This window comes from Plecotus auritus (genome assembly GCF_963455305.1).
Source record: "Plecotus auritus genome assembly, chromosome: 12".
NCBI classification, from domain to species: Eukaryota; Metazoa; Chordata; class Mammalia; order Chiroptera; family Vespertilionidae; genus Plecotus; species Plecotus auritus.
Genome location: NC_137778.1, coordinates 39,679,072 through 39,704,871, shown reverse-complemented (window position 1 = coordinate 39,704,871; position 25,800 = coordinate 39,679,072). Strand labels below are relative to the sequence as shown.

Sequence of the window (25,800 nt, the reverse complement as noted above, 5' to 3'; positions counted from 1 at the left end):
AAGGCGCAGGCCCCGCGGGGCGCACGAGTGGCCCCCGGGGACCAGCGCCCCGGCCCGGGCATGAGGCGCGGCGGGGCCGGCAGGAGCCGGAGGAGAAGCCGCCGCCGCCGTTGACCCGGCCGGCCGGGAGCAGGGAGAGATGCGGAGCCGGGCGGCCCGCACCCCCCTTCCCACGCCGCCGCTGCCGCTGCTGTTGCTGCTGCTATTGCTGCTTCCGCCACTCCTGGGAGACCAAGTGGGGCCCTGTCGTTCCCTGGGGACTGGAGGACGGGGCTCCTCGGGGGCCTGCGCCCCCGTTGGCTGGCTCTGTCCGGCCTCAGCCTCGAACCTCTGGCTCTACACTAGCCGCTGCAGGGATGCGGGGACGGAGCTGACTGGCCATCTGGTGCCACACCACGATGGGCTGAGGGTCTGGTGTCCAGAATCCGGGGCCCACATCCCCCTGCCGCCAGCCCCCGAAGGCTGCCCCTGGAGCTGTCGCCTCCTGGGCATCGGAGGCCACCTTTCCCCACAGGGCAAGCTCACCCTGCCCCATGAGCACCCGTGCTTGAAGGCCCCACGGCTGAGATGCCAGTCCTGCAAGCTGGTGCAGACCCCAGGGCTCAGGGCAGGGGAACAGTCATCAGAAGAGCCCACGGGTGGGCGTCGGAAAAGGAATGTGAATACAGCTCCCCAGTTCCAGCCCCCCAGCTACCAGGCCACAGTGCCCGAGAACCAGCCGGCAGGTACCCCTGTGGCTTCCCTGCGGGCCATCGACCCAGATGAGGGCGAGGCGGGGCGGCTGGAGTACACCATGGATGCCCTCTTCGATAGCCGCTCCAACCACTTCTTCTCCCTGGACCCAATCACTGGCGCTGTCACCACAGCCGAGGAGCTGGATCGGGAGACCAAGAGCACCCACGTGTTCAGGGTCACCGCGCAGGATCACGGCATGCCCCGACGCAGTGCCCTGGCCACGCTCACCATCTTGGTGACTGACACCAATGATCACGACCCCGTTTTCGAGCAGCAGGAATACAAGGAGAGCCTCCGGGAGAACCTGGAGGTTGGCTATGAGGTGCTCACCGTCAGAGCCACTGATGGTGACGCCCCTCCCAATGCCAATATTCTGTATCGCCTGCTGGAGGGGCCCGGGGGCAGCCCCTCCGACGTCTTTGAGATCGACCCTCGTTCTGGGGTGATCCGAACCCGTGGCCCCGTGGACAGGGAGGAGGTGGAATCCTACCAGTTGACAGTGGAGGCAAGTGACCAGGGTCGGGACCCCGGTCCACGGAGCGCCACAGCCTCTGTTTTCCTGTCTGTGGAGGATGACAATGACAATGCCCCCCAGTTCAGTGAGAAGCGCTACGTGGTGCAGGTGCGGGAGGATGTGACCCCGGGAGCCCCGGTACTCAGAGTCACAGCCTCCGATCGAGACAAGGGCAGCAACGCCCTGGTGCATTACAGCATCATGAGTGGCAACGCTCGGGGACAGTTTTACCTGGATGCCCAGACTGGCGCTCTGGATGTGGTGAGCCCTCTTGATTATGAGGCGACTAAGGAGTATACCCTTCGGGTTCGGGCACAGGATGGTGGCCGCCCCCCGCTCTCCAACGTCTCTGGCCTGGTGACAGTGCAGGTCCTCGATATCAACGACAACGCCCCCATCTTCGTCAGCACCCCCTTCCAGGCTACTGTCCTGGAGAGTGTCCCCTTAGGCTACCTGGTTCTCCACGTCCAGGCCATTGATGCTGATGCTGGTGACAATGCCCGCCTGGAATACCGCCTCGCTGGGGTTGGACACGACTTCCCCTTCACCATCAACAATGGCACAGGTTGGATCTCCGTGGCCGCTGAGCTGGACCGGGAGGAAGTGGATTTCTACAGCTTTGGGGTGGAAGCCCGAGACCATGGCACCCCAGCACTCACCGCCTCGGCCAGCGTGAGCGTGACCATCCTGGATGTTAACGACAACAACCCGACCTTTACCCAGCCAGAGTACACGGTGCGGCTCAACGAGGATGCAGCTGTGGGCACCAGTGTGGTGACCGTGTCGGCCGTGGACCGCGATGCCCACAGCGTCATCACCTACCAGATCACCAGCGGCAACACCCGGAACCGCTTCTCCATCACCAGCCAGAGTGGTGGCGGGCTGGTGTCCCTCGCTCTGCCGCTGGACTACAAACTTGAGCGGCAGTATGTGCTGGCTGTCACTGCCTCCGACGGCACGCGGCAGGACACGGCGCAGGTAGTGGTGAACGTCACAGATGCCAACACCCATCGGCCCGTCTTTCAGAGCTCCCACTATACGGTGAATGTTAACGAGGACCGGCCAGCGGGCACCACGGTGGTGCTGATCAGTGCCACGGACGAGGACACAGGTGAGAATGCCCGCATCACCTACTTTATGGAGGACAGCATCCCTCAGTTCCGTATCGATGCAGACACAGGGGCCGTCACGACGCAGGCAGAGCTGGACTATGAGGACCAGGTATCCTATACCCTGGCCATCACTGCCCGAGATAACGGCATTCCGCAGAAGTCTGACACCACCTACCTGGAGATCCTGGTGAATGATGTGAATGACAACGCCCCTCAGTTCCTTCGAGACTCCTACCAGGGCAGCATCTATGAGGATGCGCCCCCTTTCACCAGCGTCCTGCAGATCTCAGCCACTGACCGTGACTCTGGCCTTAACGGCAGGGTCTTCTACACCTTTCAGGGGGGTGACGATGGCGACGGTGACTTTATCGTAGAGTCCACGTCGGGCATTGTGCGGACCCTTCGGAGGCTGGATCGTGAGAATGTGGCCCAGTACATCTTGCGGGCATATGCAGTGGACAAGGGCATGCCTCCAGCCCGCACGCCCATGGAAGTGACGGTCACTGTGTTGGACGTGAACGACAATCCCCCTGTCTTTGAGCAGGACGAGTTTGATGTGTTTGTGGAAGAGAACAGCCCCATTGGGCTGGCCGTGGCCCGGGTCACGGCCACTGACCCTGATGAAGGCACCAATGCCCAGATCATGTACCAGATCGTGGAGGGCAACATCCCCGAGGTCTTCCAGCTGGACATCTTCTCAGGGGAGCTCACGGCTCTGGTGGACTTGGACTACGAGGACCGGCCTGAATACATCCTGGTCATCCAGGCCACGTCGGCGCCCCTGGTGAGCCGGGCCACCGTCCACGTCCGCCTGCTTGACCGCAATGACAACCCTCCAGTGCTGGGCAACTTTGAGATCCTTTTCAACAACTATGTCACCAACCGCTCCAGCAGCTTCCCCGGGGGTGCCATCGGCCGCGTGCCTGCCCACGACCCTGACGTCTCAGACAGCCTGACGTACAGCTTCGAGCGGGGAAACGAACTCAGCCTGGTCCTGCTCAATGCCTCCACCGGGGAGCTGAGGTTGAGCCGCGCCCTGGACAACAACCGGCCTCTGGAGGCCATCATGAGCGTGCTGGTGTCAGGTAAGGAGGGCCCAGGTGACGCTGGGGAGGGGGTGGGCCTGGGCGGCTGGCCGGGGTGGAACTCCTGACCCCCCTCTGTTCTGCCTGGTGCCTGGCACGGAGGTTGAGGGGCCGACGCCGGTTGGGAAGGAGCCCCAGGAGTCCTGGCTGCTTGCAGCAGGCTGAGCTGGGCTGCTTCGGTTGGCTGCCCCTGCCCACCAGCCTGTGACGTGCTGGAGGAAGTCTTGTGAGGCTGCCCTGGCTATAGCTGCCAGGATTGTGAAAAAGGGCGGGTGCAAGACTGGGGGGCCCAAAGAGCTGGGGGAGGGGAAGAGAGGCCAGTGGGCCCCTTCAGCACCCCTCACCCAGCAGGATTCTCCTGTGATCTCATACGGAGCCGAGGCTGTGGGGCACAGGGTTGCCGCCACAGGGTCAGGACCCTGCTGTCGGGCCTCTTGGGCCCCTTCTGGCTCCCAGCTGAGCCACACACCAGCTGAGGGGGACTTTGTCTCCAGCATGCTTTTCCCTTCAGGCAGAAAGGCCTGGCCTGGCTCCCCCTTCAGAGCTCCCACAGGAAGTCAGGCCAGAGCTCATTGTCTCTGTCCAAACAGACCCCACTGTCAGAGGCCCTGGTTCGGTCCGGCTTGGGGGAGGGGCTGCAGGGAATCCCAGGGCAGGCTGAGACCTCTTGGGCCCCCTTGCCACCCCAGAGGCTGTTCTGAGGACACCGGGCCTCCCCTGCTGGCTGGGACCAGCCTGGGCTCTGGGAATGGGGTGTGGGGACCAGGATGAGCCAGGGGACTGATGGCCTTTGAGGGCAGAGCCCCCTGATCCGGTGGGGGAGAGAACAGAGTCCTGGAGTGTGGGAGCCTGGCCAGGACCCAGACGGGGCATTCCTGCTGCTTGGCCAAGCGCTCAGCCTGTAGACTCCCTGGACTGAAGGGGAGGGGGAGGAGGCTGGAGTGGGGGTGGCCTTATATCTTTTCTATCATCTATGGGGAGTGAGCGCCATCCGCAAGGAGGGGCTAGCCCCAGGATGCAGAGCCCTTCCCCGAGCCCGGGAACAACTGGGATCCTGTGTGGACCCCCTGTTAAAAGGCTGCACCCTGGGGATGGGTTGATCCTGGACCTCCCCTCCACACATACCGGGGAGGGGAGTTTGGGCCTGCGAGAGGAAGAGGCAGGAGAGAGATGCAGGGCATGGCTTTAGCTCCTCCCCAATCACGGTCCTTCCTGGACAGACCCTTCCCTGCCCATTCCTCTGGTGGCCAGGGTGTGGGGGCTCTCAGAGGTCATGAATAAGACTCCATGCCTTCGAAGCTTCAGTTTCCCCTCCAAGAGGAGGGCGTGGGAGGCTGGAGTTCCTACATCCTGTGTCCTTCTCTGTGCGGGGAGGCCGGGCAGTGGGAAGGACAGCCGCTCCCTCTTGTCCTCGCCCCAGCCTGCCCTAAGCGAGTGTGGCAGGACACGGAGGGATGGTTGCAGAGCAGGCCCCACCCAGCCTTTGGGCTCCTCTCAGGGCCGAGCCCCAGACCTCGGCTCCCCTCTGATAGAGGGGAAGGCCTCCCTGGCAACTCCAGCTTTAGCCCCACCCTCTCCCCTCAGCTCTGACCCTTGGAGGCAGTCACCACGGCAACCCCAAAGTTCATGGAGGTTGGGGTAAGGGGGAATTGACTCCCACTGCCCCTTTGTTTCCCTTCTCTTGTTCTTTGTCTCTTCTTTCTGCCCGCCCCTGCCCACGGGGGCCCTTGTGCACTGCCCCTCTCCAGTGCCCTCCCGCCTGCTCCTGCGTTGGTCTCTCCTCCTTTCCCACTTTCTCTGTCGCTGGCTCTTTTCCTGGGCCTTTGTCTTCCCCTGTTTGGTCTCTGTGTTGCTGCCTCTCTGATTTCCTTTCTCTGGTGCCCCCCGGCTGCAGCTGCCCCAGCCCCGGCTGCTGGCTCTCCCGGACCTGCATCCTCCTTGCCTTTCTCACTCTGCTAGGCACACAGGAGCTCCTGTCCAAGGCCCGCTCAGCCTCCTGCAGGCCTGCACACTCCACTGGCACATCTGCCAGGGGAAGAGAGACTTGGAGTCTGATTCTGCCACGGTCTGGGACCTGGCACTTTTCCAGGTGTGGCTGGCTGGGCTCTGGGCGCAGGCAGTGTTTCCTGGGGTCAGAGGCCATGCCCAGGAGCACGCCTTAGGCAGTTCACCCCCCACCCCTGTTCCCACCACGGCCTTTGCACCTGAGGGGCGACCCAGGTCAAGGCAGGGGAGAGGAACAAAAAGGAAGGGGAGAGCAGTAGGTTAACTGCTGGGGGTGGGGGACAATAGCAGAGGGGGCAGGTGGCCACAGATGGTGGACCAGATGGGAAGCAACAGAGACGCAGTGGGCGAGGGGCATAGGCGGGGCCTGGGATGGTGGTGGTGGGGAACCTAGGAAGGAGTGCTTGTTTCCAGGGCTGAGTGGTGGTGAGGTTTCTCTTGCTTCTTGGCCTTGACTGTCCCCTCCCCTCCCTAATCAGTTAGGAGCACCTCTGGGGCTGCTTTCTGCCTGAAGGGCCTCTCCCCTCAAGGAATCATCAGGCAGAGGCCCCAGGTACACAAGAGTGCTGTGCCAGCACCCTACCCGAGTGCAGGGGGTCTGAAAGAGGGAGCAAAGTAGAGCCAGAGGCCAATAGATCTGGGCAGGCTTCCCGGAGTAGGTGAGTTTGGGTGGCTGGGTAGGCCAGGTAGGAAGAACAGGCTGTGAGACAAGAGTGGGAGGAGCTGAAACGGGTGTTGACAAGCAGAGGTGCTGAGGGAGTGGGCAGGCTTTGCAACCTCAGGCCACGAGGCTGGAGGACAGGTGGGCACTGAGCCGAGACATGGCTGAGATGGCCTTCCTAGCCTCACCTGAGCCCTCCGGTGTAGTCAGCCACCTCCAGTAGGTACGACAGAAAAGCAGAGTCCAAAAGTAGACCCCTCTGTGACTCTCACCCGGCCCCAGAAACGCCATCTCCCGCCCCATTCCTGCTAGTTTTTTTTAAAAAATATATATATTTTATGGATTTTTTACAGAGAGGAAGGGAGAGGGATAGAGAGTTAGAAAAATCGATGAAAGAGAAACATCAATCAGCTGCCTCCTGCACACCCACTACTGGGGATGTGCCGGCAACCAAGGCACATGCCCTTGACCGGAAGCGAACCTGGGACCCTTCGGTCCGCAGGCTCTATCCACTGAGCCAAACCAGTTAGGGCTCGGGGGTTCTTTTTTATATCAACTCAGGGCCCCTCCTGCTGTTTTTTTTTTTTTTTTTAATATATTTTATTGATTTTTTTACAGAGAGGAAGGAAGAGGGATAGAAAGTTAGAAACATCGATGAGAGAGAAACATCGATCAGCTGCCTCCTGCACACCTCCCACTAGGGATGTGCCCGCAACCAAGTTACGTGCCCTTGACCGGAATCGAACCTGGGACCCTTCAGTCCGCAGGCCGACGCTCTATCCACTGAGCCAAACCGGTTTTGGCTCCTGCTGTGTTTTTAAAAACTGTTTCTTCATGATGGAGACTGAATAGATTCCCATCAACATCTTATATTTACTGAACACCCACTATGTGCAGGCCTCTGTAGTGATTGAAAATATGAATGTTCCCTATAGCCCTGCCAAGCCATCTCCCCCTCCCCTTGACCTGCAGCGTGCATTTTGAGCTAAATTTCCATGTATCCGGTGTGTATGGCGTTGCTGGGCTTAGGCGTGTGGGTGGAGTGAGACGGCAGAGTGTGTTAGTATGTAGCCGTTTGTGAGTGTGTGGCAGGCATCCTGGTGTAATGCCGTGAGCCAAGTGGGCGATGAGTAGTTAGAGGCCCTAGGGCCAAAGAAGACTTCAGCCCAGTGGGGCTCTGTCTAGGATCTCAGCTGCCCAGGCCTTTCCATCTGTGCCCCCGCCCCCCGCCCCCAGACCCCTGAGCACCAGAGCAGTGAGTGCTGTCGCCACTGGCTAGGTGGCTCAGCTGGATTTCCTGGGGTGGAGCCCCCCAGGCTATCCTTAGCAGCCCAGAGAATTGGATGGGAAGAATGCTTTGTGTGGGGCGTTGCTATGGGGATAGTGGCCTGCGCCCAAGCAGCCATGGGGCTCAGTGGGAGGAGGACCGGGTGGCCCACTGACCCAGTTCATCCCCCACTCTCTGCTGTGGTGGAGGAGGGGGGGAGCACAGCCAGGGTCAGGGCTATGGTAGTGTGGAGATATAGAGGCTGAGGGGGCAGGAGGATTAGATTTGTGAGTCTCTCATGGTGCTCTGGTCCTGTGGAGAGGTAAGAAAAAGGCAGAATACAGTTCTCCTGCAGGGAAGCCTGAGGGGACAGGACCCATGGCTTGGGCAGAGGAAAGTGTACAGATATTAAAAGATGCACCATGCTTCACACCAGAGGGTTTGGGGAGAGAGCACTTTTTAAAAGAAAAATATTTTTATTGATTTCAAAGAGAAAGGGAGAGGAAGAAAGAGATAGAAAATCAATGATGAGAGAGAATCATTGATTGGCTGCCTCCTGCACGCCCTACACTGGGGATGGAGCCCGAAACCCAGGCATGTGCCCTTGATCGGAATCGAACTTGGGACCCTTCAGTCTGCAGGCGGACACTCTATCCACTGAGCCAAACCAGTTCGGGTGAGAGAGCACTTCTGAATATTGAATCCCCTATGCATGGGGGCTGATCCTCAAGGAGTGACTTGCCTACAGGTGGCATTTCTCCTTGGCACCTTTATGCCAGTTAGAAAATAGAGCCTCTCCCTAGGTGGTTTGGCTCAGCGTAGGCCTGTGGACTGAAGGGTCCCCGTTGAATTCAGGTCAAAGGCACATACCTTGGTTGCAAGCGTAATCCCTGGCCCTGGTCAGGGCACATGAGAGAGGCAACCAATCAATGTGCCTCTCACATCGATGTTTCTCTAAAGTGAGGCCCTTCCTGGCAACTGAGCAGTGCAAGAGCGTGTGCGGGATTTCAGCCGCGTGCGGAGACTCCCTCTTGCTCTTGGTCCTGACGCGCATCGCCGCCCCTCTGCAGATGGCGTGCACAGTGTGACCGCCCAGTGCGCCCTGCGCGTCACCATCATCACGGACGAGATGCTCACGCACAGCATCACCCTGCGCCTGGAGGACATGTCACCGGAGCGCTTCCTGTCTCCGCTGCTGGGCCTCTTCATCCAGGCGGTGGCGGCCACGCTGGCCACGCCCCCAGACCACGTGGTGGTCTTTAACGTGCAGCGGGACACGGACGCCCCGGGCGGCCACATCCTCAACGTCAGCCTGTCGGTGGGCCAGCCGCCCGGGCCCGGGGGCGGGCCGCCCTTCCTGCCCTCGGAGGACCTGCAGGAGCGCCTGTACCTCAACCGCAGCCTGCTGACGGCCATCTCGGCGCAGCGCGTGCTGCCCTTCGACGACAACATCTGCCTGCGCGAGCCCTGCGAGAACTACATGCGCTGCGTGTCGGTGCTGCGCTTCGACTCCTCGGCGCCCTTCATCGCCTCCTCCTCCGTGCTCTTCCGGCCCATCCATCCCGTCGGGGGCCTGCGCTGCCGCTGCCCGCCCGGCTTCACGGGCGACTACTGCGAGACCGAGGTGGACCTCTGCTACTCGCGGCCCTGCGGGCCCCACGGGCGCTGCCGCAGCCGCGAGGGCGGCTACACCTGCCTCTGCCGTGATGGCTACACGGGTGAGCCGAGGGAGGGGTTTGCTACCATCTTCTTGTCCAGAGCAAGGTACAGGCGACCGCGGCCACTCCCACATCCCCCTGGCTCTTTTACACCCACCTGCAGAGGAAGGCAGAAAAGGGAGTCGTCCTTCTCCACTCCCCAGCCCCTGCACCCCAAGCCAGTGTCACTGAGGCCAGCACTGGCTCTAGAGCCAACCCGCTTGGGTTTGTATCCCAGCTTTGCCACCAGTAGCTGTGTGTCCTTAAGCAAGTTACTTAACCTCTCTGTGCCTCAGTATTTTAAAATGGAAGTGATCAGTCTACTTACATCATGTGGCAGCTGTGGGTATTAATTTCATTGGCGGTTGTGAGGATTAATTCAATTCACTTAATACGTGGAAAGAGCTGGCCTATGGAAAATGTTGGCTGAGATCCGGTGACTTGCTCCAGGTCTCACCTCAAAGCCTGATGAGAGGTGAGGCTGGGCCTCCACCCTGATCTCCCCCCACCCCGCCCCGCCCCAGACACAGTGTAAGTTACCTGTCTGAGCTGCCGAAAGTGCTTTTCTCCCCAGGCATTGAGGGGGAGGCTGGAAGAGCTGGCAACTCCGGAGGGGCTCAGGTGTGGGGCATAAGGGTGTTTCAGATCATTGCACCTGTGCGACCCTGAGCAGGTGCATGAAAGAGGGTCCTGCCCAGGAGGCCTCCCTGTTGGCCTGTGACCCAGTCGCTCTCTTGCTGGCTGCCTCTGCTTTGTGCTCCTGACCCCTCCCTGCAGGCCCTCGTTTCTCATCTGGACACCCCTTCACCTCTCCCCATGGCCCTCCTTCCCATGCCTTAGGCCTGGCTCCCGCTCCACCAGAGCCATGCCCACGGCTCAGCCCGCAGTGGCGCCACCACCTCCCCTGCTGCATCATCCTGCCCAGAACTTCCCAGACTTGACTCCTCTCAGCTGCTGCTGTGCATGGTGGTGGGGGCGGGGGGGGGGGGATGAAGAGAGGGGAGGGGTGGGTTTGGGGGAGGGGAGTGGAGTCTTTGTCCAGGAGGATGACAGGGGGGGCTTAGAGTAGGCGAACAACAGTTTCCATGGAAACAAGAGCCAGTCACTAGGCACAGGAGCTGAGAACCTATCTCTAGAATCTGGGAATGGGGAGGGAGAGAAAGGGGTGGGTTTTCCCATTGGAATTTTCAGCTCCTCCATTGAATCCAGTTCTGCTCCCAGCGCTCAGTTCCCAACTTAGCATCTCCCACGTGCACAGAGGTCCCAGTCTGGACCCCAGGGCTCAGGGTGGGAGGTCCCCGCCCCATTCCTGGGGAGTCCCCACCTCCCCCTCCCCCCACGTCCCCCCATAACTCCGACAGATCCAAGTGGAAGCCTGGTCTCATCCCCAGGGAGGGAAACTGATCTTGGCGCCTGACGGGACAAAAGCACCAGTGGGAGGGAGGGAGGGAGGGAGGGAGGAAGGCATTTGGCACCAGCTTCACCCTGACCTGCAGCTCTTCCTTCCGTGCACATTCACCCCTGCAGGGGCCAGAACACCCCCCAGTTTGCTTGGTACCAAAGGCTACTTGGGACCTGGGCCTTATGATCAGGGAGCTCACAGGCCCAGAAGGGGTATGGAAGGGCCTGGGAGCTTAAGGAACTTGCAGGAGAGGAGATCCTATAGGGGATTGTGGTGAGAACGGTCCAGCGGGCCAGGTACAGCCGCGGGAAGGGCTGAGGTTTCTCAGAGGAGATGGAGGAAGAAAAGGGGTGCTGGGAGAGTTTGGGAGTGCTGTGGGGTCGCAGGAGACCGTGGGCGGTATCGCCTGGTGGGGAGGAGTCCCAGTCCCCCACCTCCTCTCAGAGACTTGGCCCTCGCCCTGCCTTCCCTCTGGCCCAGGGGAGCACTGTGAGGTGAGTGCCCGCTCAGGCCGCTGCAGCCCCGGCGTCTGCAAGAACGGGGGCACCTGCGTCAACCTGCTGGTAGGCGGCTTCAAGTGCGACTGCCCATCCGGAGACTTCGAGAAGCCCTTCTGCCACGTGACCACGCGCAGCTTCCCTGCTCGCTCCTTCATCACCTTCCGAGGCCTGCGCCAGCGCTTCCACTTCACACTGGCCCTCTCGTGAGTGGCTGGGCCTGGGGGTGGGGCCGATGGTGGGAGTCCGGTGCCTCCTGTTCTACAGACAAGGCGAGCGGGCAGGCAGCGAGAGTGCTGGGTGCAGGTCGTTGGCAGAACCAGGCCTGTGCACTTGGAGTTGCCTGTGCACTTTGCCAGCAGCCCTTCCTCACCCACCAGGGCCCACCTATCACTCCTCCCACCCAGCCGTCGGGGGTGGGGAGCCAGCAGGCCAGGGTTTCGATTCTGGTTTGGGCTCATCTTCCACATTCTAGCCCAGCCGTGGGCAAACTACGGCCTGCGGGCCGGATCCGGCTGTTCTATCCGGTTCTCTTGCTCTCCCCTCCACTCCTTTACTTTGAATTTATATTAGTTCACACAAACACTCCATCCATGCTTTTGTTCCGGCCCTCCAGTCCAGTTTAAGAACCCATCGTGGCCCTCGAGTCAAAAAGTTTGCCCACCCCTATTGCCCCATGGCCCACGGCCTTGACGGAGGTGTCAGCCGTCTGGATGGTACTGAATAGGATCCAGGGCTAGTTGGGTGGCTGGGGAGCTGGCATGCCAATGGGTGCCCCATTCCCTGCCCCCGTCCCCGACTCCCGCACAGGTTTGCCACCAAGGAGCGTGACGGGCTACTGCTGTACAACGGGCGCTTCAATGAGAAGCATGACTTTGTGGCCCTCGAGGTGATCCAGGAGCAGGTCCAGCTCACCTTCTCCGCAGGTGATCCGGTTGCCCTGTGTCCTCGCCCATCTCCCAGAGGCGCCATGCCTCTCGGTCCCTGACCCCAAGTCAGACTCTCTCCCAGCCAGACCTGGGCCCAGGACCAAGCATGGGCACACCCCCCTCCCCATTCCCAGCCCTCACCTGGCGTCCCAGCTCACCTGGGTCCTTTCCCTAGGGGAGTCGACCACCACCGTGTCCCCGTTCGTGCCAGGGGGAGTCAGCGATGGCCAGTGGCACACAGTACAGCTGAAGTACTACAATAAGGTGGGTGTGGGGGGGTTAGGGAGTTGGCGGGTCCTGCCCTTGGCTCAGGTGCTCACCCAGACCTGGGTGGCACTGTCTCCAGGGCGCGGGTCATGGCATGTCTGCCTGAAAGGGAGGGAGGGGTGGGCATTTGTCACCTTGCTGGGGCATTTCCATTCCAGTGGGTAGTGCCAGATGCTCCCTGTTCTGTTATGCTCGCCAAACGCAAATGGACATTGCTTTAAGCTCACAAGTCACGGGACTGCACATATGTGCACATGTGTGGACACTAAGGGGTATCAGTGTGCACCGGTGTCTTTGTGCTTGGCCCACGAACCTAGTCGGCTCCTGCCCACTGTTTCCCTTCTCTGCCCTTCCCCGTCCACAGCCTCTGTTGGGCCAGACAGGGCTCCCCCAGGGCCCATCAGAGCAGAAGGTGGCCGTAGTGACCGTGGATGGCTGTGACACGGGGGTGGCCCTGCGCTTCGGCGCTGTGCTGGGCAACTATTCCTGTGCTGCCCAGGGCACCCAGGGTGGCAGCAAGAAGTAAGTGGGGGAGAGGGCCAGATGCCGGGGTGGGGTGAGAGGCTGGGCAGGGAGGGACGGTCGAGAGGAGACCTTCGGGGGCCCTGAAAGGGAAACCGATCCAGATGGGGGCCACCCTCACCTTGCGTCCCCCAGCCTGCTCAGCCCTCTGGGGGTAGGAGCAGACAAGATTGGGAGATGAGAGCAGGGCCTTGTGGATTGGTGAGGAGAGGAGGTGGGTATGGGGTACCGCCCCCCCCCCCCCCCCCGCTTCCCCCTGGCGCTGCTCTGCAGGACCCCTGGACCCTGAGGCCCTTCCTCTCTGTGGCCCAGTGGCAGGGTGTGGGGAGAAGGAAGAGCCACCGGCTGCCCTTTCTGCTTTCACGGCACCCCCGTTGTCGCGCCCCCAGGTCTCTGGATCTGACGGGGCCCCTGCTGCTGGGTGGGGTGCCTGACCTGCCCGAGAGCTTCCCTGTCCGCACGCGGCACTTCGTGGGCTGCATGAGGAACCTGCAGGTGGACAGCCGGCACGTGGACATGGCCGACTTCATCGCCAACAATGGCACCGTGCCTGGTATGCGAGCCCGGGGTGGGGCAAGGCCCAGAGCCCAGGGCACAGAGGGGAGATACCTGGTCTGGGGACACCTGCAGGCGGGGTCTCAAAACCCCTCCAGCCACTGGCCCAGAAGCCCTGCCTGAGCCCCCTTCTCTCCATCCAGGCTGCCCTTCCAAGAAGAACGTGTGTGACAGCAACACTTGCCACAACGGGGGCACCTGTGTGAACCAGTGGGATGCGTTCAGCTGCGAGTGCCCTCTGGGCTTCGGGGGCAAAAGCTGTGCCCAGGGTAGGAGGAGAGGCCGAGGCCCCGAGCTGTCAACAGTGCTGGGAGCCCTGGCAGGGACAGGCCCTGGGCAGGGCCCGTCGAGCTGGGGCTGTGGGTGGAAAAGCGTGTCTGGGCAGAGCCCGGAGAGGGTAGCACAGGAGACAAAGGGCCCAGTGATCGACAGGCGTGGGCACAGCGTGGGGCGGGCCCGGGGCAGGTAAATGCTCTGGAGGCGGGACCGACAAGGGAGTGGGCGCCAGGACAGGCAGTGCCCTGCCTCCCACGGGGCCGCCCCCACTGAGCATCCTATCTCCTGAGGCGCTCGTCTGCTCCGCCCCTCAGCCTGCCTTTATCTGCCTCCCCAGAAATGGCCAACCCCCAGCGCTTCCTGGGCAGCAGCCTGGTGGCCTGGCATGGCCTCTCGCTGCCCATCTCCCAGCCCTGGCACCTCAGCCTCATGTTCCGCACACGCCAGGCCGACGGTGTCCTACTGCAGGCTGTCACCAGGGGGCGAAGCACCATCACCCTGCAGGTGATGCACGGAGGGAGGGCAGGGGTAGGTGGGCCCTGGCCAGGGCTGCTGCAGCCTCCGGGGGACTGGTCTGAGATGGGTCTTTCCTGGAAATGAAAAGGCAGATGATCAGTTTGGTGGGTCACTGCTGCCATCTGTTGGGCCTGAAGGAAATAACACCTTGTCCTCTGGCCTCATTCGGGCAGCAAGATAGGTTTGCCCGTCCAGGAAGGGGACAGTGGGTTGGAAGAAGAGCCAGTCAAGGTGGTCTGATGACCCTCCTTTATTTCCTCCCTGTGCCAGCTGCGGGAGGGCCACGTCGTGCTGAGTGTGGAGGGTACGGGGCTCCAGGCCTCCTCTCTCCGCCTGGAGCCAGGCCGGGCCAATGACGGCGACTGGCACCATGCACAGCTGGCACTCGGAGCCAGCGGGGGCCCTGGCCATGCCATCTTGTCCTTCGACTACGGGCAGCAGCGGGCAGAAGGAAACCTGGGCCCCCGGCTGCACGGGCTGCACCTGAGCAACATTACGGTGGGAGGAGTGCCTGGGCCAGCCAGTGGTGTGGCCCGAGGCTTTCGGGGCTGTTTGCAGGTGAGCATCCTCCCCGGCCTTCCTGCCCCACCCCCACCCCCACCACCACCACCGGGGAGGCCTGCTCCACGGAGGGCCAACACTGCCCCTGTCCTTCCCAGGGTGTGCGGGTGAGCGAGACGCCCAAGGGTGTTAGCAGCCTGGATCCCAGCCGCGGGGAAAGCATCAATGTGGAGCCAGGCTGTAGCCTGCCTGATCCCTGTGACTCGAACCCGTGTCCTGCCAACAGCTATTGCAGCGATGACTGGGACAGCTATTCCTGCAGCTGTGATCCGGGTGAGCCAGGGATCCGGGGAAATGGGGCAGGTTAGCAGGTGCCCGAGGTCTCAGTCTGGCTCTGCTGTGTGACCTGGGGCCAATCACATCACGTCTCTGAGCCTCAGTCTCCTGCGCTGCAAAGCCATAGCCAGCTGGTGTGATGCTGACAGTGGAAGGAGACGGATAAAGAAAGTGCTGGGGGCGGGTGGGAACTGAGCCTCGCCTGTCCTTCTGGTCCCAGGTTACTATGGTGACAACTGTACTAACGTGTGTAACCTGAACCCATGTGAGCACCAGTCCACGTGCACCCGAAAGCCCAGTGCCCCCCATGGCTACACCTGCGAGTGTCCCCCAAATTACCTTGGGCCATACTGTGAGACCAGGTAAGTGGGCCGGGCACACAGCACAGGTCCCAGTGGCTACTACCTACCTCTGGGTGTCCCTCTAAGCACTGAGAGCCTGGCTAAGTGGCAGCCAGGGTGAGAAGGGCCACCCAAGGCCACACCAGGCAAGAATGGCAGAGGGAGCTCATGCCCGCCTGGGCCCCTCTCCGCAGGATTGACCAGCCTTGCCCCCGAGGTTGGTGGGGACACCCCACGTGCGGCCCATGCAACTGTGATGTCAGCAAAGGCTTCGACCCAGACTGCAACAAGACAAGCGGCGAGTGCCACTGCAAGGTGACAGCCCTGACCTAGGCCTTGACCTCTGCTCTCCGCCTCCCGGGCCCTTGAGGGGGCCGTGGGGGAGGACTTCCTGCAGAGACCGAGGGCTGCGCTTTGCTCTAATGCGGCGGGCAAGTGGCTCTTAGTCCTCATGTGTCTGGGAGGTTGGGGGACCCAGGACCAGGACTTAACTTGGGAGCTCTGGGCCAGCTGGACTGGTCGTGTGCTGCTGACGGGCTAAACTCCCAATCATTGTCAGCTGTTAAATATTTTCAATACTACTCGTGGGGCGGGGGGAACCCGAGGTCAGGGGGCCTCTCTCCAAGGGGCCACAGCTGAAGGGATCCATGAGCATCCAGCAAAGAGAGCCTGAGCCAGAAACCCTCTCCCCCTCCTCCTCCCAGGAGAACCACTACCGGCCCCCTGGCAGCCCCACCTGCCTCCTGTGCGACTGCTACCCCACGGGCTCCTTGTCCCGAGTCTGTGACCCTGAGGACGGCCAGTGTCCATGCAAGCCGGGGGTCATTGGGCGCCAGTGCGACCGCTGTGACAACCCTTTTGCTGAGGTCACCACCAATGGCTGTGAAGGTGGGGCTCCCTCGATGGGTGGGTGGCCCCCCTCATGGTGTGCCAGGTCCTGGTGTCCCAGGGAGGCCAGGAGCAGACGCTGGTGATAGACCCGAGGATGCTGAGGGAGGGCTGGGGAGCCTGGGCAGAGCTGCAGGGGAGACCTGCTCCCGGTGACTGTGTGTGCTTCCCCGCAGTGAATTACGACAGCTGCCCACGGGCCATCGAGGCTGGGATCTGGTGGCCCCGTACCCGCTTCGGGCTGCCTGCTGCTGCCCCCTGCCCCAAAGGCTCCTTCGGTACGTGCTGAAGGCCTAGAGGCCTAGAATGTGATATGGAGGACTTAGCCTCTCGTCGGTGGGGTGAGGGCGGAAAGCCCCTGGCTGCAGATCCTGGGACCCCTTTCTGGCTGCCAGGTCCTAGAGGCTCCATGTCCCATCCTTCCCTGGATCATGGTTCCTCTGTTCCCAAGGGTGCCCAGAGGAATGGCGCCTACATCTTGGACTCTTAGCAAAAGTGCTGAGAGACCTGCAGTGTGCCCAGCACAGGGCTGGGTGCTGGGGATTCAGAGATGAACCCCCCAGGGTTCTCAGCCTGAGCTCATCACCTGGTTTTGGAGTTATGCCACTAGACATAGTCTGGGGAGCAGGGGATGTTGGGCGCTGTCCCAAGGGACCCAGCCCAGGATGGGGTTTGGTGCTGGTCCTCAGATTGATGATGAGCAGAGTTCCCAAGCTGAGAATGGCTGAGAGCAGATGGTGGTGGCTGGAGGGGGGCAGGGACACTGGGGGGCTCAAGGAGGCCATGCGCCCATGCTCCTTAGCCCTTGTTTAGGCTCATCTGGCCGAGCCTTTGGCTTGAGTGTTCTGCACACCTGTCCTTCCGTTTTCACCTGGGCTGCAGGAGGGCAGGGCCCTCGTCTGCCTTCTCCCGTCTCTAGCCCACGAGGTGTCAGTGACCTCTGGTGCTCTCTTCCTGAGGCAGCCCTCTTGGCTTCCTCCCCCAGGGACCGCTGTGCGCCACTGTGACGAGCACAGGGGATGGCTCCCCCCAAACCTCTTCAACTGCACGTCACTCACCTTCTCAGAGCTGAAGGGCTTTGTAAGTGCACCTCCTCGTGGCCACCTCCTCCCTCCCCGTCCCCTGCCCAGTCTCACTTGGCCCGCTCAACTTTGAGAAAGGGATTCTGGGATTCGAGCTCCTGCCTCCTGAGGCCCTGACTTGGAGAGGCCATTTCTCCTCTTGGCTGAGGCCCCTGCCCTCTTGGGACCTCTCTGCCACCGTCCTGCGCTGACCCCCTGCCCTCCCCTCCCTTCCGGTTCCGTCCTAGGCTGAGCGGCTGCAGCGAAACGAGTCAGGCCTGGACTCTGGGCGCTCCCAGCGGCTGGCCCTGCTTCTGCGCAATGCCACACAGCACACGGCTGGCTACTTTGGCAGTGATGTCAAGGTGGCCTACCAGCTGGCCACACGGCTGCTGGCCCACGAGAGCGCCCAGCGGGGCTTCGGGCTGTCGGCCACACAGGACGTGCACTTCACTGAGGTGGGGCACCTGGGTATCTTAGAACACCTCTTCCCAATGCTTTCCTTTATTTTTCAAAATACGTTTTTGGCCCTAACCGGTTTGGCTCAGTGGATAGAGCATCAGCCTGCAGACTGAAAGGTCCCAGGTTCGATTCCGGTCAAGGGCATGTACCTTGGTTGTGGGCACATCCCCAGTAGGGAGTGTGCAAGAGGCAGCTGGTCGACATTTCTCTCTCATTGATGTTTCTAACTCTCTATCCCTCTCCCTTCCTCTCTGTAAAAAATCAATTAAAAAATATAAAAATAAAATATGTTTTTGCTGATTTCAGAGAGGAAGGGAGAAGGGGAGAGAGAAACATCAATGATGAGAGAGAATCATCGATCGGCTGCCTCCTGCATGCCCCCACTGGAAATCGAGCCTGCAACCTGGGCATGTGCCCTGATTGGAAATTGGACCATGACCTCCTGGTTCATAGGTCGACACTCAACCACTGAGCCACACTGGCCGGGCCCCAATGCTTTTCATAGAAAGGTGCCCGTAAAAAATGACGTTTGTATTGGAGGTTGGTCTGACCAGGCTTCTCTGCCCACAGTGCCAGGGTAGGGAGCTGCAGGCACAGGGCCTAGGCAGCTCGGAGAGATGAGGAGGAAGGGTTAGGGGGAGGGGAAGGTGGGTGGGGAGCCAGGGCTGGTCTAGGCACAGGTTGGCGCCCAGTAGTGGGGATGAGAGGTGGGGGGCTGCGGGCACAGCCCACCGTGACCATGCCCACCCCCAGAATTTGCTGCGGGTGGGCAGCGCCCTCCTGGACGCGGCCAACAAGCGGCACTGGGAGCTGATCCAGCAGACGGAGGGCGGCACTGCCTGGCTGCTGCAGCACTATGAGGCCTACGCCAGCGCGCTGGCCCAGAACATGCGGCACACCTACCTCAGCCCCTTCACCATCGTCACGCCCAACATCGGTGAGACTGCCGCCCAAGGCGGGGAGGGGTTTGCCAAGAGAGTCCCTGGTGAGGGTGGTCCTGTCAGGCTCTGCCGGCCTCACCGCGGTCTGACCTGCGCCCCCTCCCTAGTCATCTCTGTGGTTCGCCTGGACAAGGGGAACTTCGCTGGCGCCAAGCTGCCCCACTACGAGGCGCTGCGGGGGGAGCGGCCCCCGGACCTTGAGACCACGGTCATCCTGCCTGAGTCTGTCTTCAGAGGTCAGTGGGGGTCTCAGGGTGGGTCAAGGGCCAGGCTGGGGTGTCTGTGCAGGGTCCCGCTGAGTGGACAGTGTTCCTATCCCAGAAGCACCCCCCGTGGTCAGGCCTGCGGGCCCTGGAGAGGCCCAGGAGCCCGAGGAGCTGGCACGGCGTCAGCGGCGGCACCCGGAGCTGAGCCAGGGCGAGGCCGTGGCCAGCGTCATCATCTACCGCACCCTGGCCGGGCTGCTGCCCCATAACTATGACCCGGACAAGCGCAGTCTGAGGTGAGTGGCTGGGGAGGCCAGGGGTAGGAGGGTGGGGGTTGGGGTGCAAGCTGGTGGGGGAGTGCTGAGACTTAGAGCAGGACCAGGGGTTGGGGGCGTCTCAGCGGTGAAGGGTGTGCCCCAGTCATAGAACTACCGACCCCCATGGTGATGGTGGACCCGCTTGCCCCGCATCAGGGTTCCCAAGCGCCCCATCATCAACACGCCCGTGGTGAGCATCAGCGTCCATGACGACGAAGAGCGGCTGCCCCGCGCCCTGGACAAGCCCGTCACCGTGCAGTTCCGGCTGCTGGAGACGGAGGAGCGGACCAAGCCCATCTGTGTCTTCTGGAACCACTCGATCCTGTGAGCCTGCACTGCCCAACCCCCTGGAGGCTTGGGCCCCTGGGCACCCCACCCTCCTGGCTCCTGACCCTGCCTCCCTCCCGCAGGGTCAGTGGCACAGGTGGCTGGTCGGCCCGAGGCTGCGAAGTCGTCTTCCGCAACGAGAGCCACGTCAGCTGCCAGTGCAACCACATGACGAGCTTCGCCGTGCTCATGGACGTGTCCCGCCGGGAGGTGGGGCCCGCGGGGTGCCTGCAGAGCGGGGGTGGCAGCCGGGCGCTGGGCTGGGGGCTCAGGCCCTGCTCTTCCTAATGCCCCCGCCCCTTGCCACCCACCCCGCAGAACGGGGAGATCCTGCCGCTGAAGACCCTGACGTACGTGGCCCTAGGGGTCACCTTGGCTGCCCTGCTGCTCACCTTCCTCTTCCTCACTCTCCTGCGTGCCCTGCGCTCTAACCAGCACGGCATCCGCCGGAACCTCACTGCTGCCCTGGGCCTGGCTCAGCTGGTCTTCCTCCTGGGAATCAACCAGGCTGACCTTCCTGTAAGATGTCCCTCCTCACCCAACCCCCCTAGCTCTCAGCTCTCCGGCTCCCGGATGAGTCCTCCCCACCCCGCCCCCCTCAACCTGCTCCTGCAGCAGTAACTGTCCAAGAGCCCAGCCCGGGGCCTGGCCCAGGTTTCCTCTTCTCTAGCTCCCTTACGTCCCCAGCACCCTAGAAACACCTTCCTCTGGCCCAGACTCCCCCTGAAGCACCCCCCGACACCCAGGCCATCACCCTCTGCGGAAGCCGCGCTCTGGGGGTGCCTGGGGGGCCCGGCCTGACCTGGCCCGGCCCTCAGTTCGCTTGCACAGTCATCGCCATCCTGCTGCACTTCCTGTTCCTCTGCACCTTCTCCTGGGCCCTGCTGGAGGCCTTGCACCTGTACCGGGCGCTCACCGAGGTGCGCGACGTCAATGCCGGCCCCATGCGCTTCTACTACATGCTGGGCTGGGGTGTGCCCGCCTTCATCACAGGTACCCTACCCATTCCGGGCCTCGAGGCCCTACATCCCTCATGGCCACCGTCATGCTGCGTTCTCCCCACCCGTATCCCAGGCCCAGAGGCGCCACATCCCGATGCCCCAGGCCAGGTTCTCCATCGGTGTCCCTCTGGTTGAACCCAGGCCCTGAAGCCCCCATGCAGGGGCTGGGTCCCCCGTGTGGAGAGGATGGCATGGACAGATGGGGGACAGCACCCGTCACTTTCTGTGCCTGGCCCTGTGAGCCCGCTTGACGGCCTGACTGCTTCCCAGCGCTGACCACCCCTTCCCCTGCTACTGTCCCCGTGCTGCCAGGTCTAGCCGTAGGCCTGGACCCCGAGGGCTATGGGAACCCCGACTTCTGCTGGCTCTCCATCTACGATACCCTCATCTGGAGTTTCGCTGGCCCTGTGGCCTTCGCTGTCTCGGTGAGTGCTGGAGCGTGGGCGGGGGTGGGGGGGCAGTGAGTTGAGTCCTCAGATCCTCGTTGGAAACAGCTGAGGCTGCAGGGCCCGTGGGGTGGAAGCTGCTGTTCCCTGATGATCCCCCTCGTGCCTCCCCCTCCCCTGCTAGATGAGTGTCTTCCTGTACATCCTGGCGGCCCGCGCCTCCTGTGCTGCCCATCGGCAGGGCTTTGAGAAGAAGGGCCCCGTGTGAGTACAGGGTGTGGGTGCCGGGCAGTGGATGGCGGCGTGTGGGAGGCCGCACGGCCCCATTCACAGTCCTGCCCGCTCCCCAGCTCGGGCCTCAGGCCCTCCTTCGCTGTCCTGCTGCTGCTGAGTGCCGCGTGGCTGCTGGCACTGCTCTCGGTCAACAGCGACACGCTCCTCTTCCACTACCTCTTCGCTGCCTGCAATTGCATCCAGGTACCCGGCCGGCCCATGCCTGGGGAGCCCCACGGAGACAGGAGGGGGAGCGTGGCTGTGGGTGCTCCAATGGGCGCTGACACAGCTGCTGCCTCCTGCCTGCCAGGGCCCCCTCATCTTCCTCTCCTACGTGGTGCTTAGCAAGGAGGTCCGGAAAGCACTCAAGTTTGCCTGCAGCCGTAAGCCCAGCCCTGACCCTGCTCTGACCACCAAGTCTACCCTGACCTCGGTGAGGGGCCCAGGGCTCGGGGAGGAGGAGGGCGCTCGGGGAGTCCGGGGAGAGGCACGAGCCCCACGGAGCCTGCTCTCTGTGCTTTAGTCCCACTTCCTCTCCATCCCTACAGTCTTTCCTCGAAGGAGGAAGGGGTGGTGTAGTGGTACGTGTGGCCTGGGAAGAGGGGGCCCTCAGGGGTGCGGAGGGGGCTTTGACTTGGGAGAGAGGGCCTGGAGTTTGGGAGAATCAGGTGAGGAAGTGGCCAAGACAGGTAATCAGGTCATGAATGCCCAACACCTGAGAACCCCCTGGACTCCAGGTGAATTCTCCGAGTCTCCCAGGAGGCTCTCAGGACAGTTCCTACTGCCGTCTCTTACCAACAAGCCCATGCACAGCCGAGTCCGGGGCGCTCGGGGTCATAGGACTGGCACAGCGAAGGCAGAGCCACAAGCACTACTTTTTTAAAAAATATATATATATTTTATTGACTTTTTACAGAGAGGAAGGGAGAGAGAGAGTCAGAAACATCGATGAGAGAGAAACATTGGTTAGCTGCCTCCTGCACACTCCCTTCTGGGGATGTGCCTGCAACCAAGGTACATGCCCTCGGCTGGAATCGAACCTGGGACCCTTGAGTCCGCAGGCCGACGCTCTATCCACTACTTGACCCTGCGATGGGAGGCAGCGGAGATGTGGGCCTCTCTCTTCCAGACTTGGGGTGTGGGACTTGGGACAGGCTCCCCCAGCCCTTCTGCTTCTAGCCTAAGACCCCCCCTTTCTTGCTCCTCCACTTACTGACCTCTCTGTTCCCCGTCCAGTCCTACAACTGCCCCAGCCCGTATGCGGATGGGCGGCTGTACCAGCCCTACGGAGACTCGGTTGGCTCTCTGCACAGCGCCAGCCGCTCGGGGAAGAGTCAGCCCAGCTACATCCCCTTCTTGCTGAGGTGAGCCCCAGTGACCGGGGGGCAGGGCGGGGGGAGCGGCCGGGGAGGGGAGAAGAGCCCTGTGCATGCCAGGTCCAGCCAGCCGGCTGCTGGGAATGCGCACCGAGGCTGACCCCGGTGGCAGCTTGAGTTAGCGGTAAGGGACACAGGGCAGGAACTGGGAACCAGAACGGGACACTGGGCAAGAGACAGGCTGACCCTGCCAGCATGGCCTTGTCTTCTTAGGGAGGAGTCCACACTGAACCCTGGGCAAGCGCCCCCTGGCCTGGGGGACCCCAGCAGCCTATTCCTGGAAGGTCAAGACCAGCAGCATGGTGAGGATGGGTGCCCTGACGGCTAGTCGGGTGAGGGTGCAGCTGCCTGGGTTTCGCTGAGAGTGGGCAGAGGCAGGTGGGCCAGTTCTGAGCTCTCTCCCCCTCCCAGACCCTGACACAGACTCCGACAGTGACCTGTCCCTAGAAGATGACCAGAGTGGCTCCTATGCCTCGACCCACTCATCGGACAGCGAGGAGGAGGAGGAGGAGGAGGCGGCGGCCGCCTTCCCCGGAGAGCCGGGCTGGGACAGCCTGCTGGGGCCCGGGGCCGAGAGACTGCCCCTGCACAGTACCCCCAAGGGTGGGCCAGCGCCAAGGCTGTGGTCTTTGGGGGCAAGGGGGTGGGCAGAGGGCCTGGGATTCCGGGGAGGCAACACGAGGGTGGTGACTCTTAGCTCTCTGCCTTCTCTGGGACTCATCTACTTCCTTCCTCCACCAGATGGGGTCTCGGGGCCAGGGAAGGTCCCCTGGCCAGACTTCGGGACCACAGCAAAGGAGAGTGGTGGCAATGGGGCCTCTGAGGAGCGTCCTCGGGAAAATGGAGATGCCCTGGCGTGGGAGGGGTCCCTGGGCCCCCTTCCAGGCCTTTCTGCCCAACCTCACAAAGGTGAGTGGGCAACCTCACCCCCCACACTTGCCCTGTGGCCAGTGGGGCTCTCTAGGGCAGCCCCGTGCTCTCACCACCTGCTCCTCATGGCACCTGCCTTCCTGGCCCACAGGCATCCTCAAGAAGAAGTGTCTGCCCACCATCAGCGAGAAGAGCAGCCTCCTACGGCTACCCCTGGAGCAGGGCACGGCGTCTTCCCGGGGCTCCTCGGCCAGCGAGGGCAGCCGGGGCGGGCCCCCTCCCCGCCCACCACCCCGACAGAGTCTCCAGGAGCAGCTGAATGGGGTCATGCCCATCGCCATGAGCATCAAGGCGGGCACGGTGGACGAGGACTCATCAGGCTCCGAGTGAGTGTGGCCGGGTGAGCGGGACGGGGTACAGAGGCCCCCCAGTCAGGCCTCCCCAGCCGGCTCTGGTTGGCAGTCAGGACCAACGGGCGGAGTGTGGGGCAGCTCCCTCACGGCGACAGGCCCACGAACCACAGTGCCCTGTGGGCAGCGGGCAGAGCGGGAGGTGGGGAGCTGGGTTGCTTTTCCGTTTCCTTCTTCTGGTGGAAGCTTCTCGCTGTCTCCTCTGCTCCGACTAACCCTCCGTCCGCCTTCTCTGTCGCTTCCTCTCCTGCCTCTCCAGATTTCTCTTCTTTAACTTCCTGCATTAACCCTGGGCCGGTGGTTGCTACACCCCGAGGCTCCCTTGCCTTCCCCAGCGGCACTCATGCCCCACTCCTGTCTTGTGCTTTATCCTGCCCCGCTCCCCGCCGCCTGCCCGCCTGCCTGCAGCAGCGATGAAACGTCCATCTGAGGAGCCTGGGCCTTGCCGGGAGGGGCACCCCCCCCACCCAAGGCCATCTAGTGCCAACTCCCTCTCCCACCAGCCCCCTCACTGCACTTTGGACCCCTGGGGCCAACATCTCCAAGACAGTTTTTCAGAAAAGAGGAAAAAAAAATTTAAAAAGGATCTCCACTCTCATGACTTCAGGGATTAGTTTTTTTTATATGCTGGAAACTGACTCCCCATTCCCTTCCCAAAGAGGATAGGACCTCCAGGAGGCGCCCAGCCTCTCCTCGGTTTCCCATCTGCTGTGCCTCTGGGAGGAGAGGGACTCTTGGGGGGCCTGCCCCTCATTTGCCATCACCAAAAGGAAAGGACGAAGCCACACGCACCCAGGGCGCCGAGCCCTGCAGGCTGCCCCGGGCGGGCCTCAGGATGGCGAGGGCGCCAGGGCGGAGGGAGCGCCTCCCCCCGCCTGTGCCACCCCTCCCAGGAACTGAAGAAGCCCGTCTGGAGAGGGAGCCGAAGGACTCAGCGCCCCCGGACCCCCAAATGCTGCATGAACACATTTTGAGGGGAACCCGTGCCCCGGGCGGCGGCCGGGCCACCCCTGCTCCTCTCCTTTTCCTGGACTCTGGCCACGTGCTGCAGCCCAGGCGTTTGCTCAGTTCGCTGACCCAAAAGTGCTTCATTTCCCTGCCGGACCCGCACGCGGGGAAGGCCAGTCACGTTCAGTTGCGCTTCTTTGCTGTCGTGTGGGTGGGACGGGGAGGAAGAGGGAATGCAGGGCCGGCTCAGTCGCTCCCGGCATTGGCCTCAAGTCTGGGTTCTGGGGTCCTCCCGAGATCAGACAGATGACCCCACTCAGCTGCTGTGGCCTCTGAGACATGCTCTAGTTTTAACCCCTTCTGGGAATTGGCTCTCTTCTTCAAAGGACCAGGTCCTGTTCCTCTTTCTCCTTCTCCCCCCGCCCCAGCTCCCTGCGAAGAGAGAGTTAATATATATATTTTTTATTTATTTGCTTTGTTTTGGTGTGTGCTGGGATGGGTTTGTCTCCGGTCCCAGGGGGTCCGATGTGGCTGTTACAGGTTGGGTGTGTACCCAGCAGTCCTGGCACGGGGCCCCAGGCCCTTCCCCTTGCTCCAGGCTGTCATCTCCCTGCCCCTCCTCCCCCTCCTCAGTTTTGCCAACTGCTACTCATGTGAGCCACCGTTTATGCTAAGCATGTAATCCAGACTCGTCATGGACTTGCCTCCGGAGCAGGTGAAAAAGCTCCCGTTTTCCATGTGTAAGGCTGGTCTCTGGCTTTCCCGCCCTGGTTTCCCCCCTCTCCCCTCAGTAATTCCTGCAAAGCGTTAAAAATGTCACTGGTTTTCACTACTGATGATTTGACTTAAAAAAATACAAAGATGCTGGATGCTAACTTGACATTAACCATCAGATTGTACAGTTTGTTACTGTAAATATTGTAGGGTTTTGTGCTTGTTTTTTTTTTTTTGTTTTTTTTTTCCATTTTCCCATACTACTGAATAAACTAGTTCTGTGCGGGTTGAGCACTGTCATCATTGCTTCGGTGTGATGCTCATCCTTCTGGCCTTTAAGAATAAGAGCCGGCAGGACCAGGAGGTCAGGGAATCAGATAACAAGTGGCTGGTGTGAGCTAGA

The 25,800-nt window shown here is 61.8% G+C and overlaps 1 protein-coding gene across 3 annotated transcripts; it reads left to right on the top strand.

Annotated features, from left to right (window-relative positions):
- On the top strand, nucleotides 1-25,697 carry CELSR2 (cadherin EGF LAG seven-pass G-type receptor 2). 3 transcript variants are annotated; one of them, XM_080648009.1, is made up of 34 exons: nucleotides 1-3,446; nucleotides 8,449-9,096; nucleotides 10,958-11,180; nucleotides 11,785-11,900; nucleotides 12,079-12,167; nucleotides 12,535-12,692; nucleotides 13,082-13,245; nucleotides 13,391-13,516; nucleotides 13,861-14,027; nucleotides 14,310-14,597; nucleotides 14,699-14,873; nucleotides 15,097-15,238; nucleotides 15,412-15,532; nucleotides 15,922-16,105; nucleotides 16,282-16,383; nucleotides 17,091-17,185; nucleotides 17,415-17,624; nucleotides 18,382-18,565; nucleotides 18,677-18,805; nucleotides 18,894-19,071; nucleotides 19,249-19,416; nucleotides 19,503-19,629; nucleotides 19,738-19,938; nucleotides 20,238-20,412; nucleotides 20,733-20,845; nucleotides 20,991-21,070; nucleotides 21,157-21,283; nucleotides 21,390-21,512; nucleotides 22,316-22,443; nucleotides 22,669-22,757; nucleotides 22,867-23,058; nucleotides 23,197-23,364; nucleotides 23,477-23,711; nucleotides 23,995-25,697. In XM_080648009.1, the coding sequence occupies exons 1-34, from the start codon at nucleotides 140-142 to the stop codon at nucleotides 24,020-24,022; spliced, it is 8,760 nt and encodes a 2,919-aa protein (XP_080504135.1). In that variant the 5' UTR covers nucleotides 1-139; the 3' UTR covers nucleotides 24,023-25,697. The 3 variants fall into 3 exon arrangements, with proteins under 3 accessions (XP_080504135.1, XP_080504134.1, XP_080504133.1); XM_080648008.1 differs by having other exon boundaries at nucleotides 18,891-19,071; XM_080648007.1 differs by having other exon boundaries at nucleotides 18,891-19,071; nucleotides 22,867-23,364.
- The last annotated feature ends 103 nt before the right edge of the window (nucleotides 25,698-25,800 follow it).

Bases quoted from the DNA above. Each gene is read 5' to 3' on its own strand.
- CELSR2 (XM_080648007.1), top strand. From the start codon at position 140: ATGCGGAGCCGGGCGGCCCGCACCCCCCTTCCCACGCCGCCGCTGCCG. The intron at 11,181-11,784 runs GTGAGTGGCTGG...ACTCCCGCACAG, and splicing joins CACTTCACACTGGCCCTCTC to GTTTGCCACCAAGGAGCGTG. The intron at 19,630-19,737 runs GTGGGGCCCGCG...CCCACCCCGCAG, and splicing joins TGGACGTGTCCCGCCGGGAG to AACGGGGAGATCCTGCCGCT.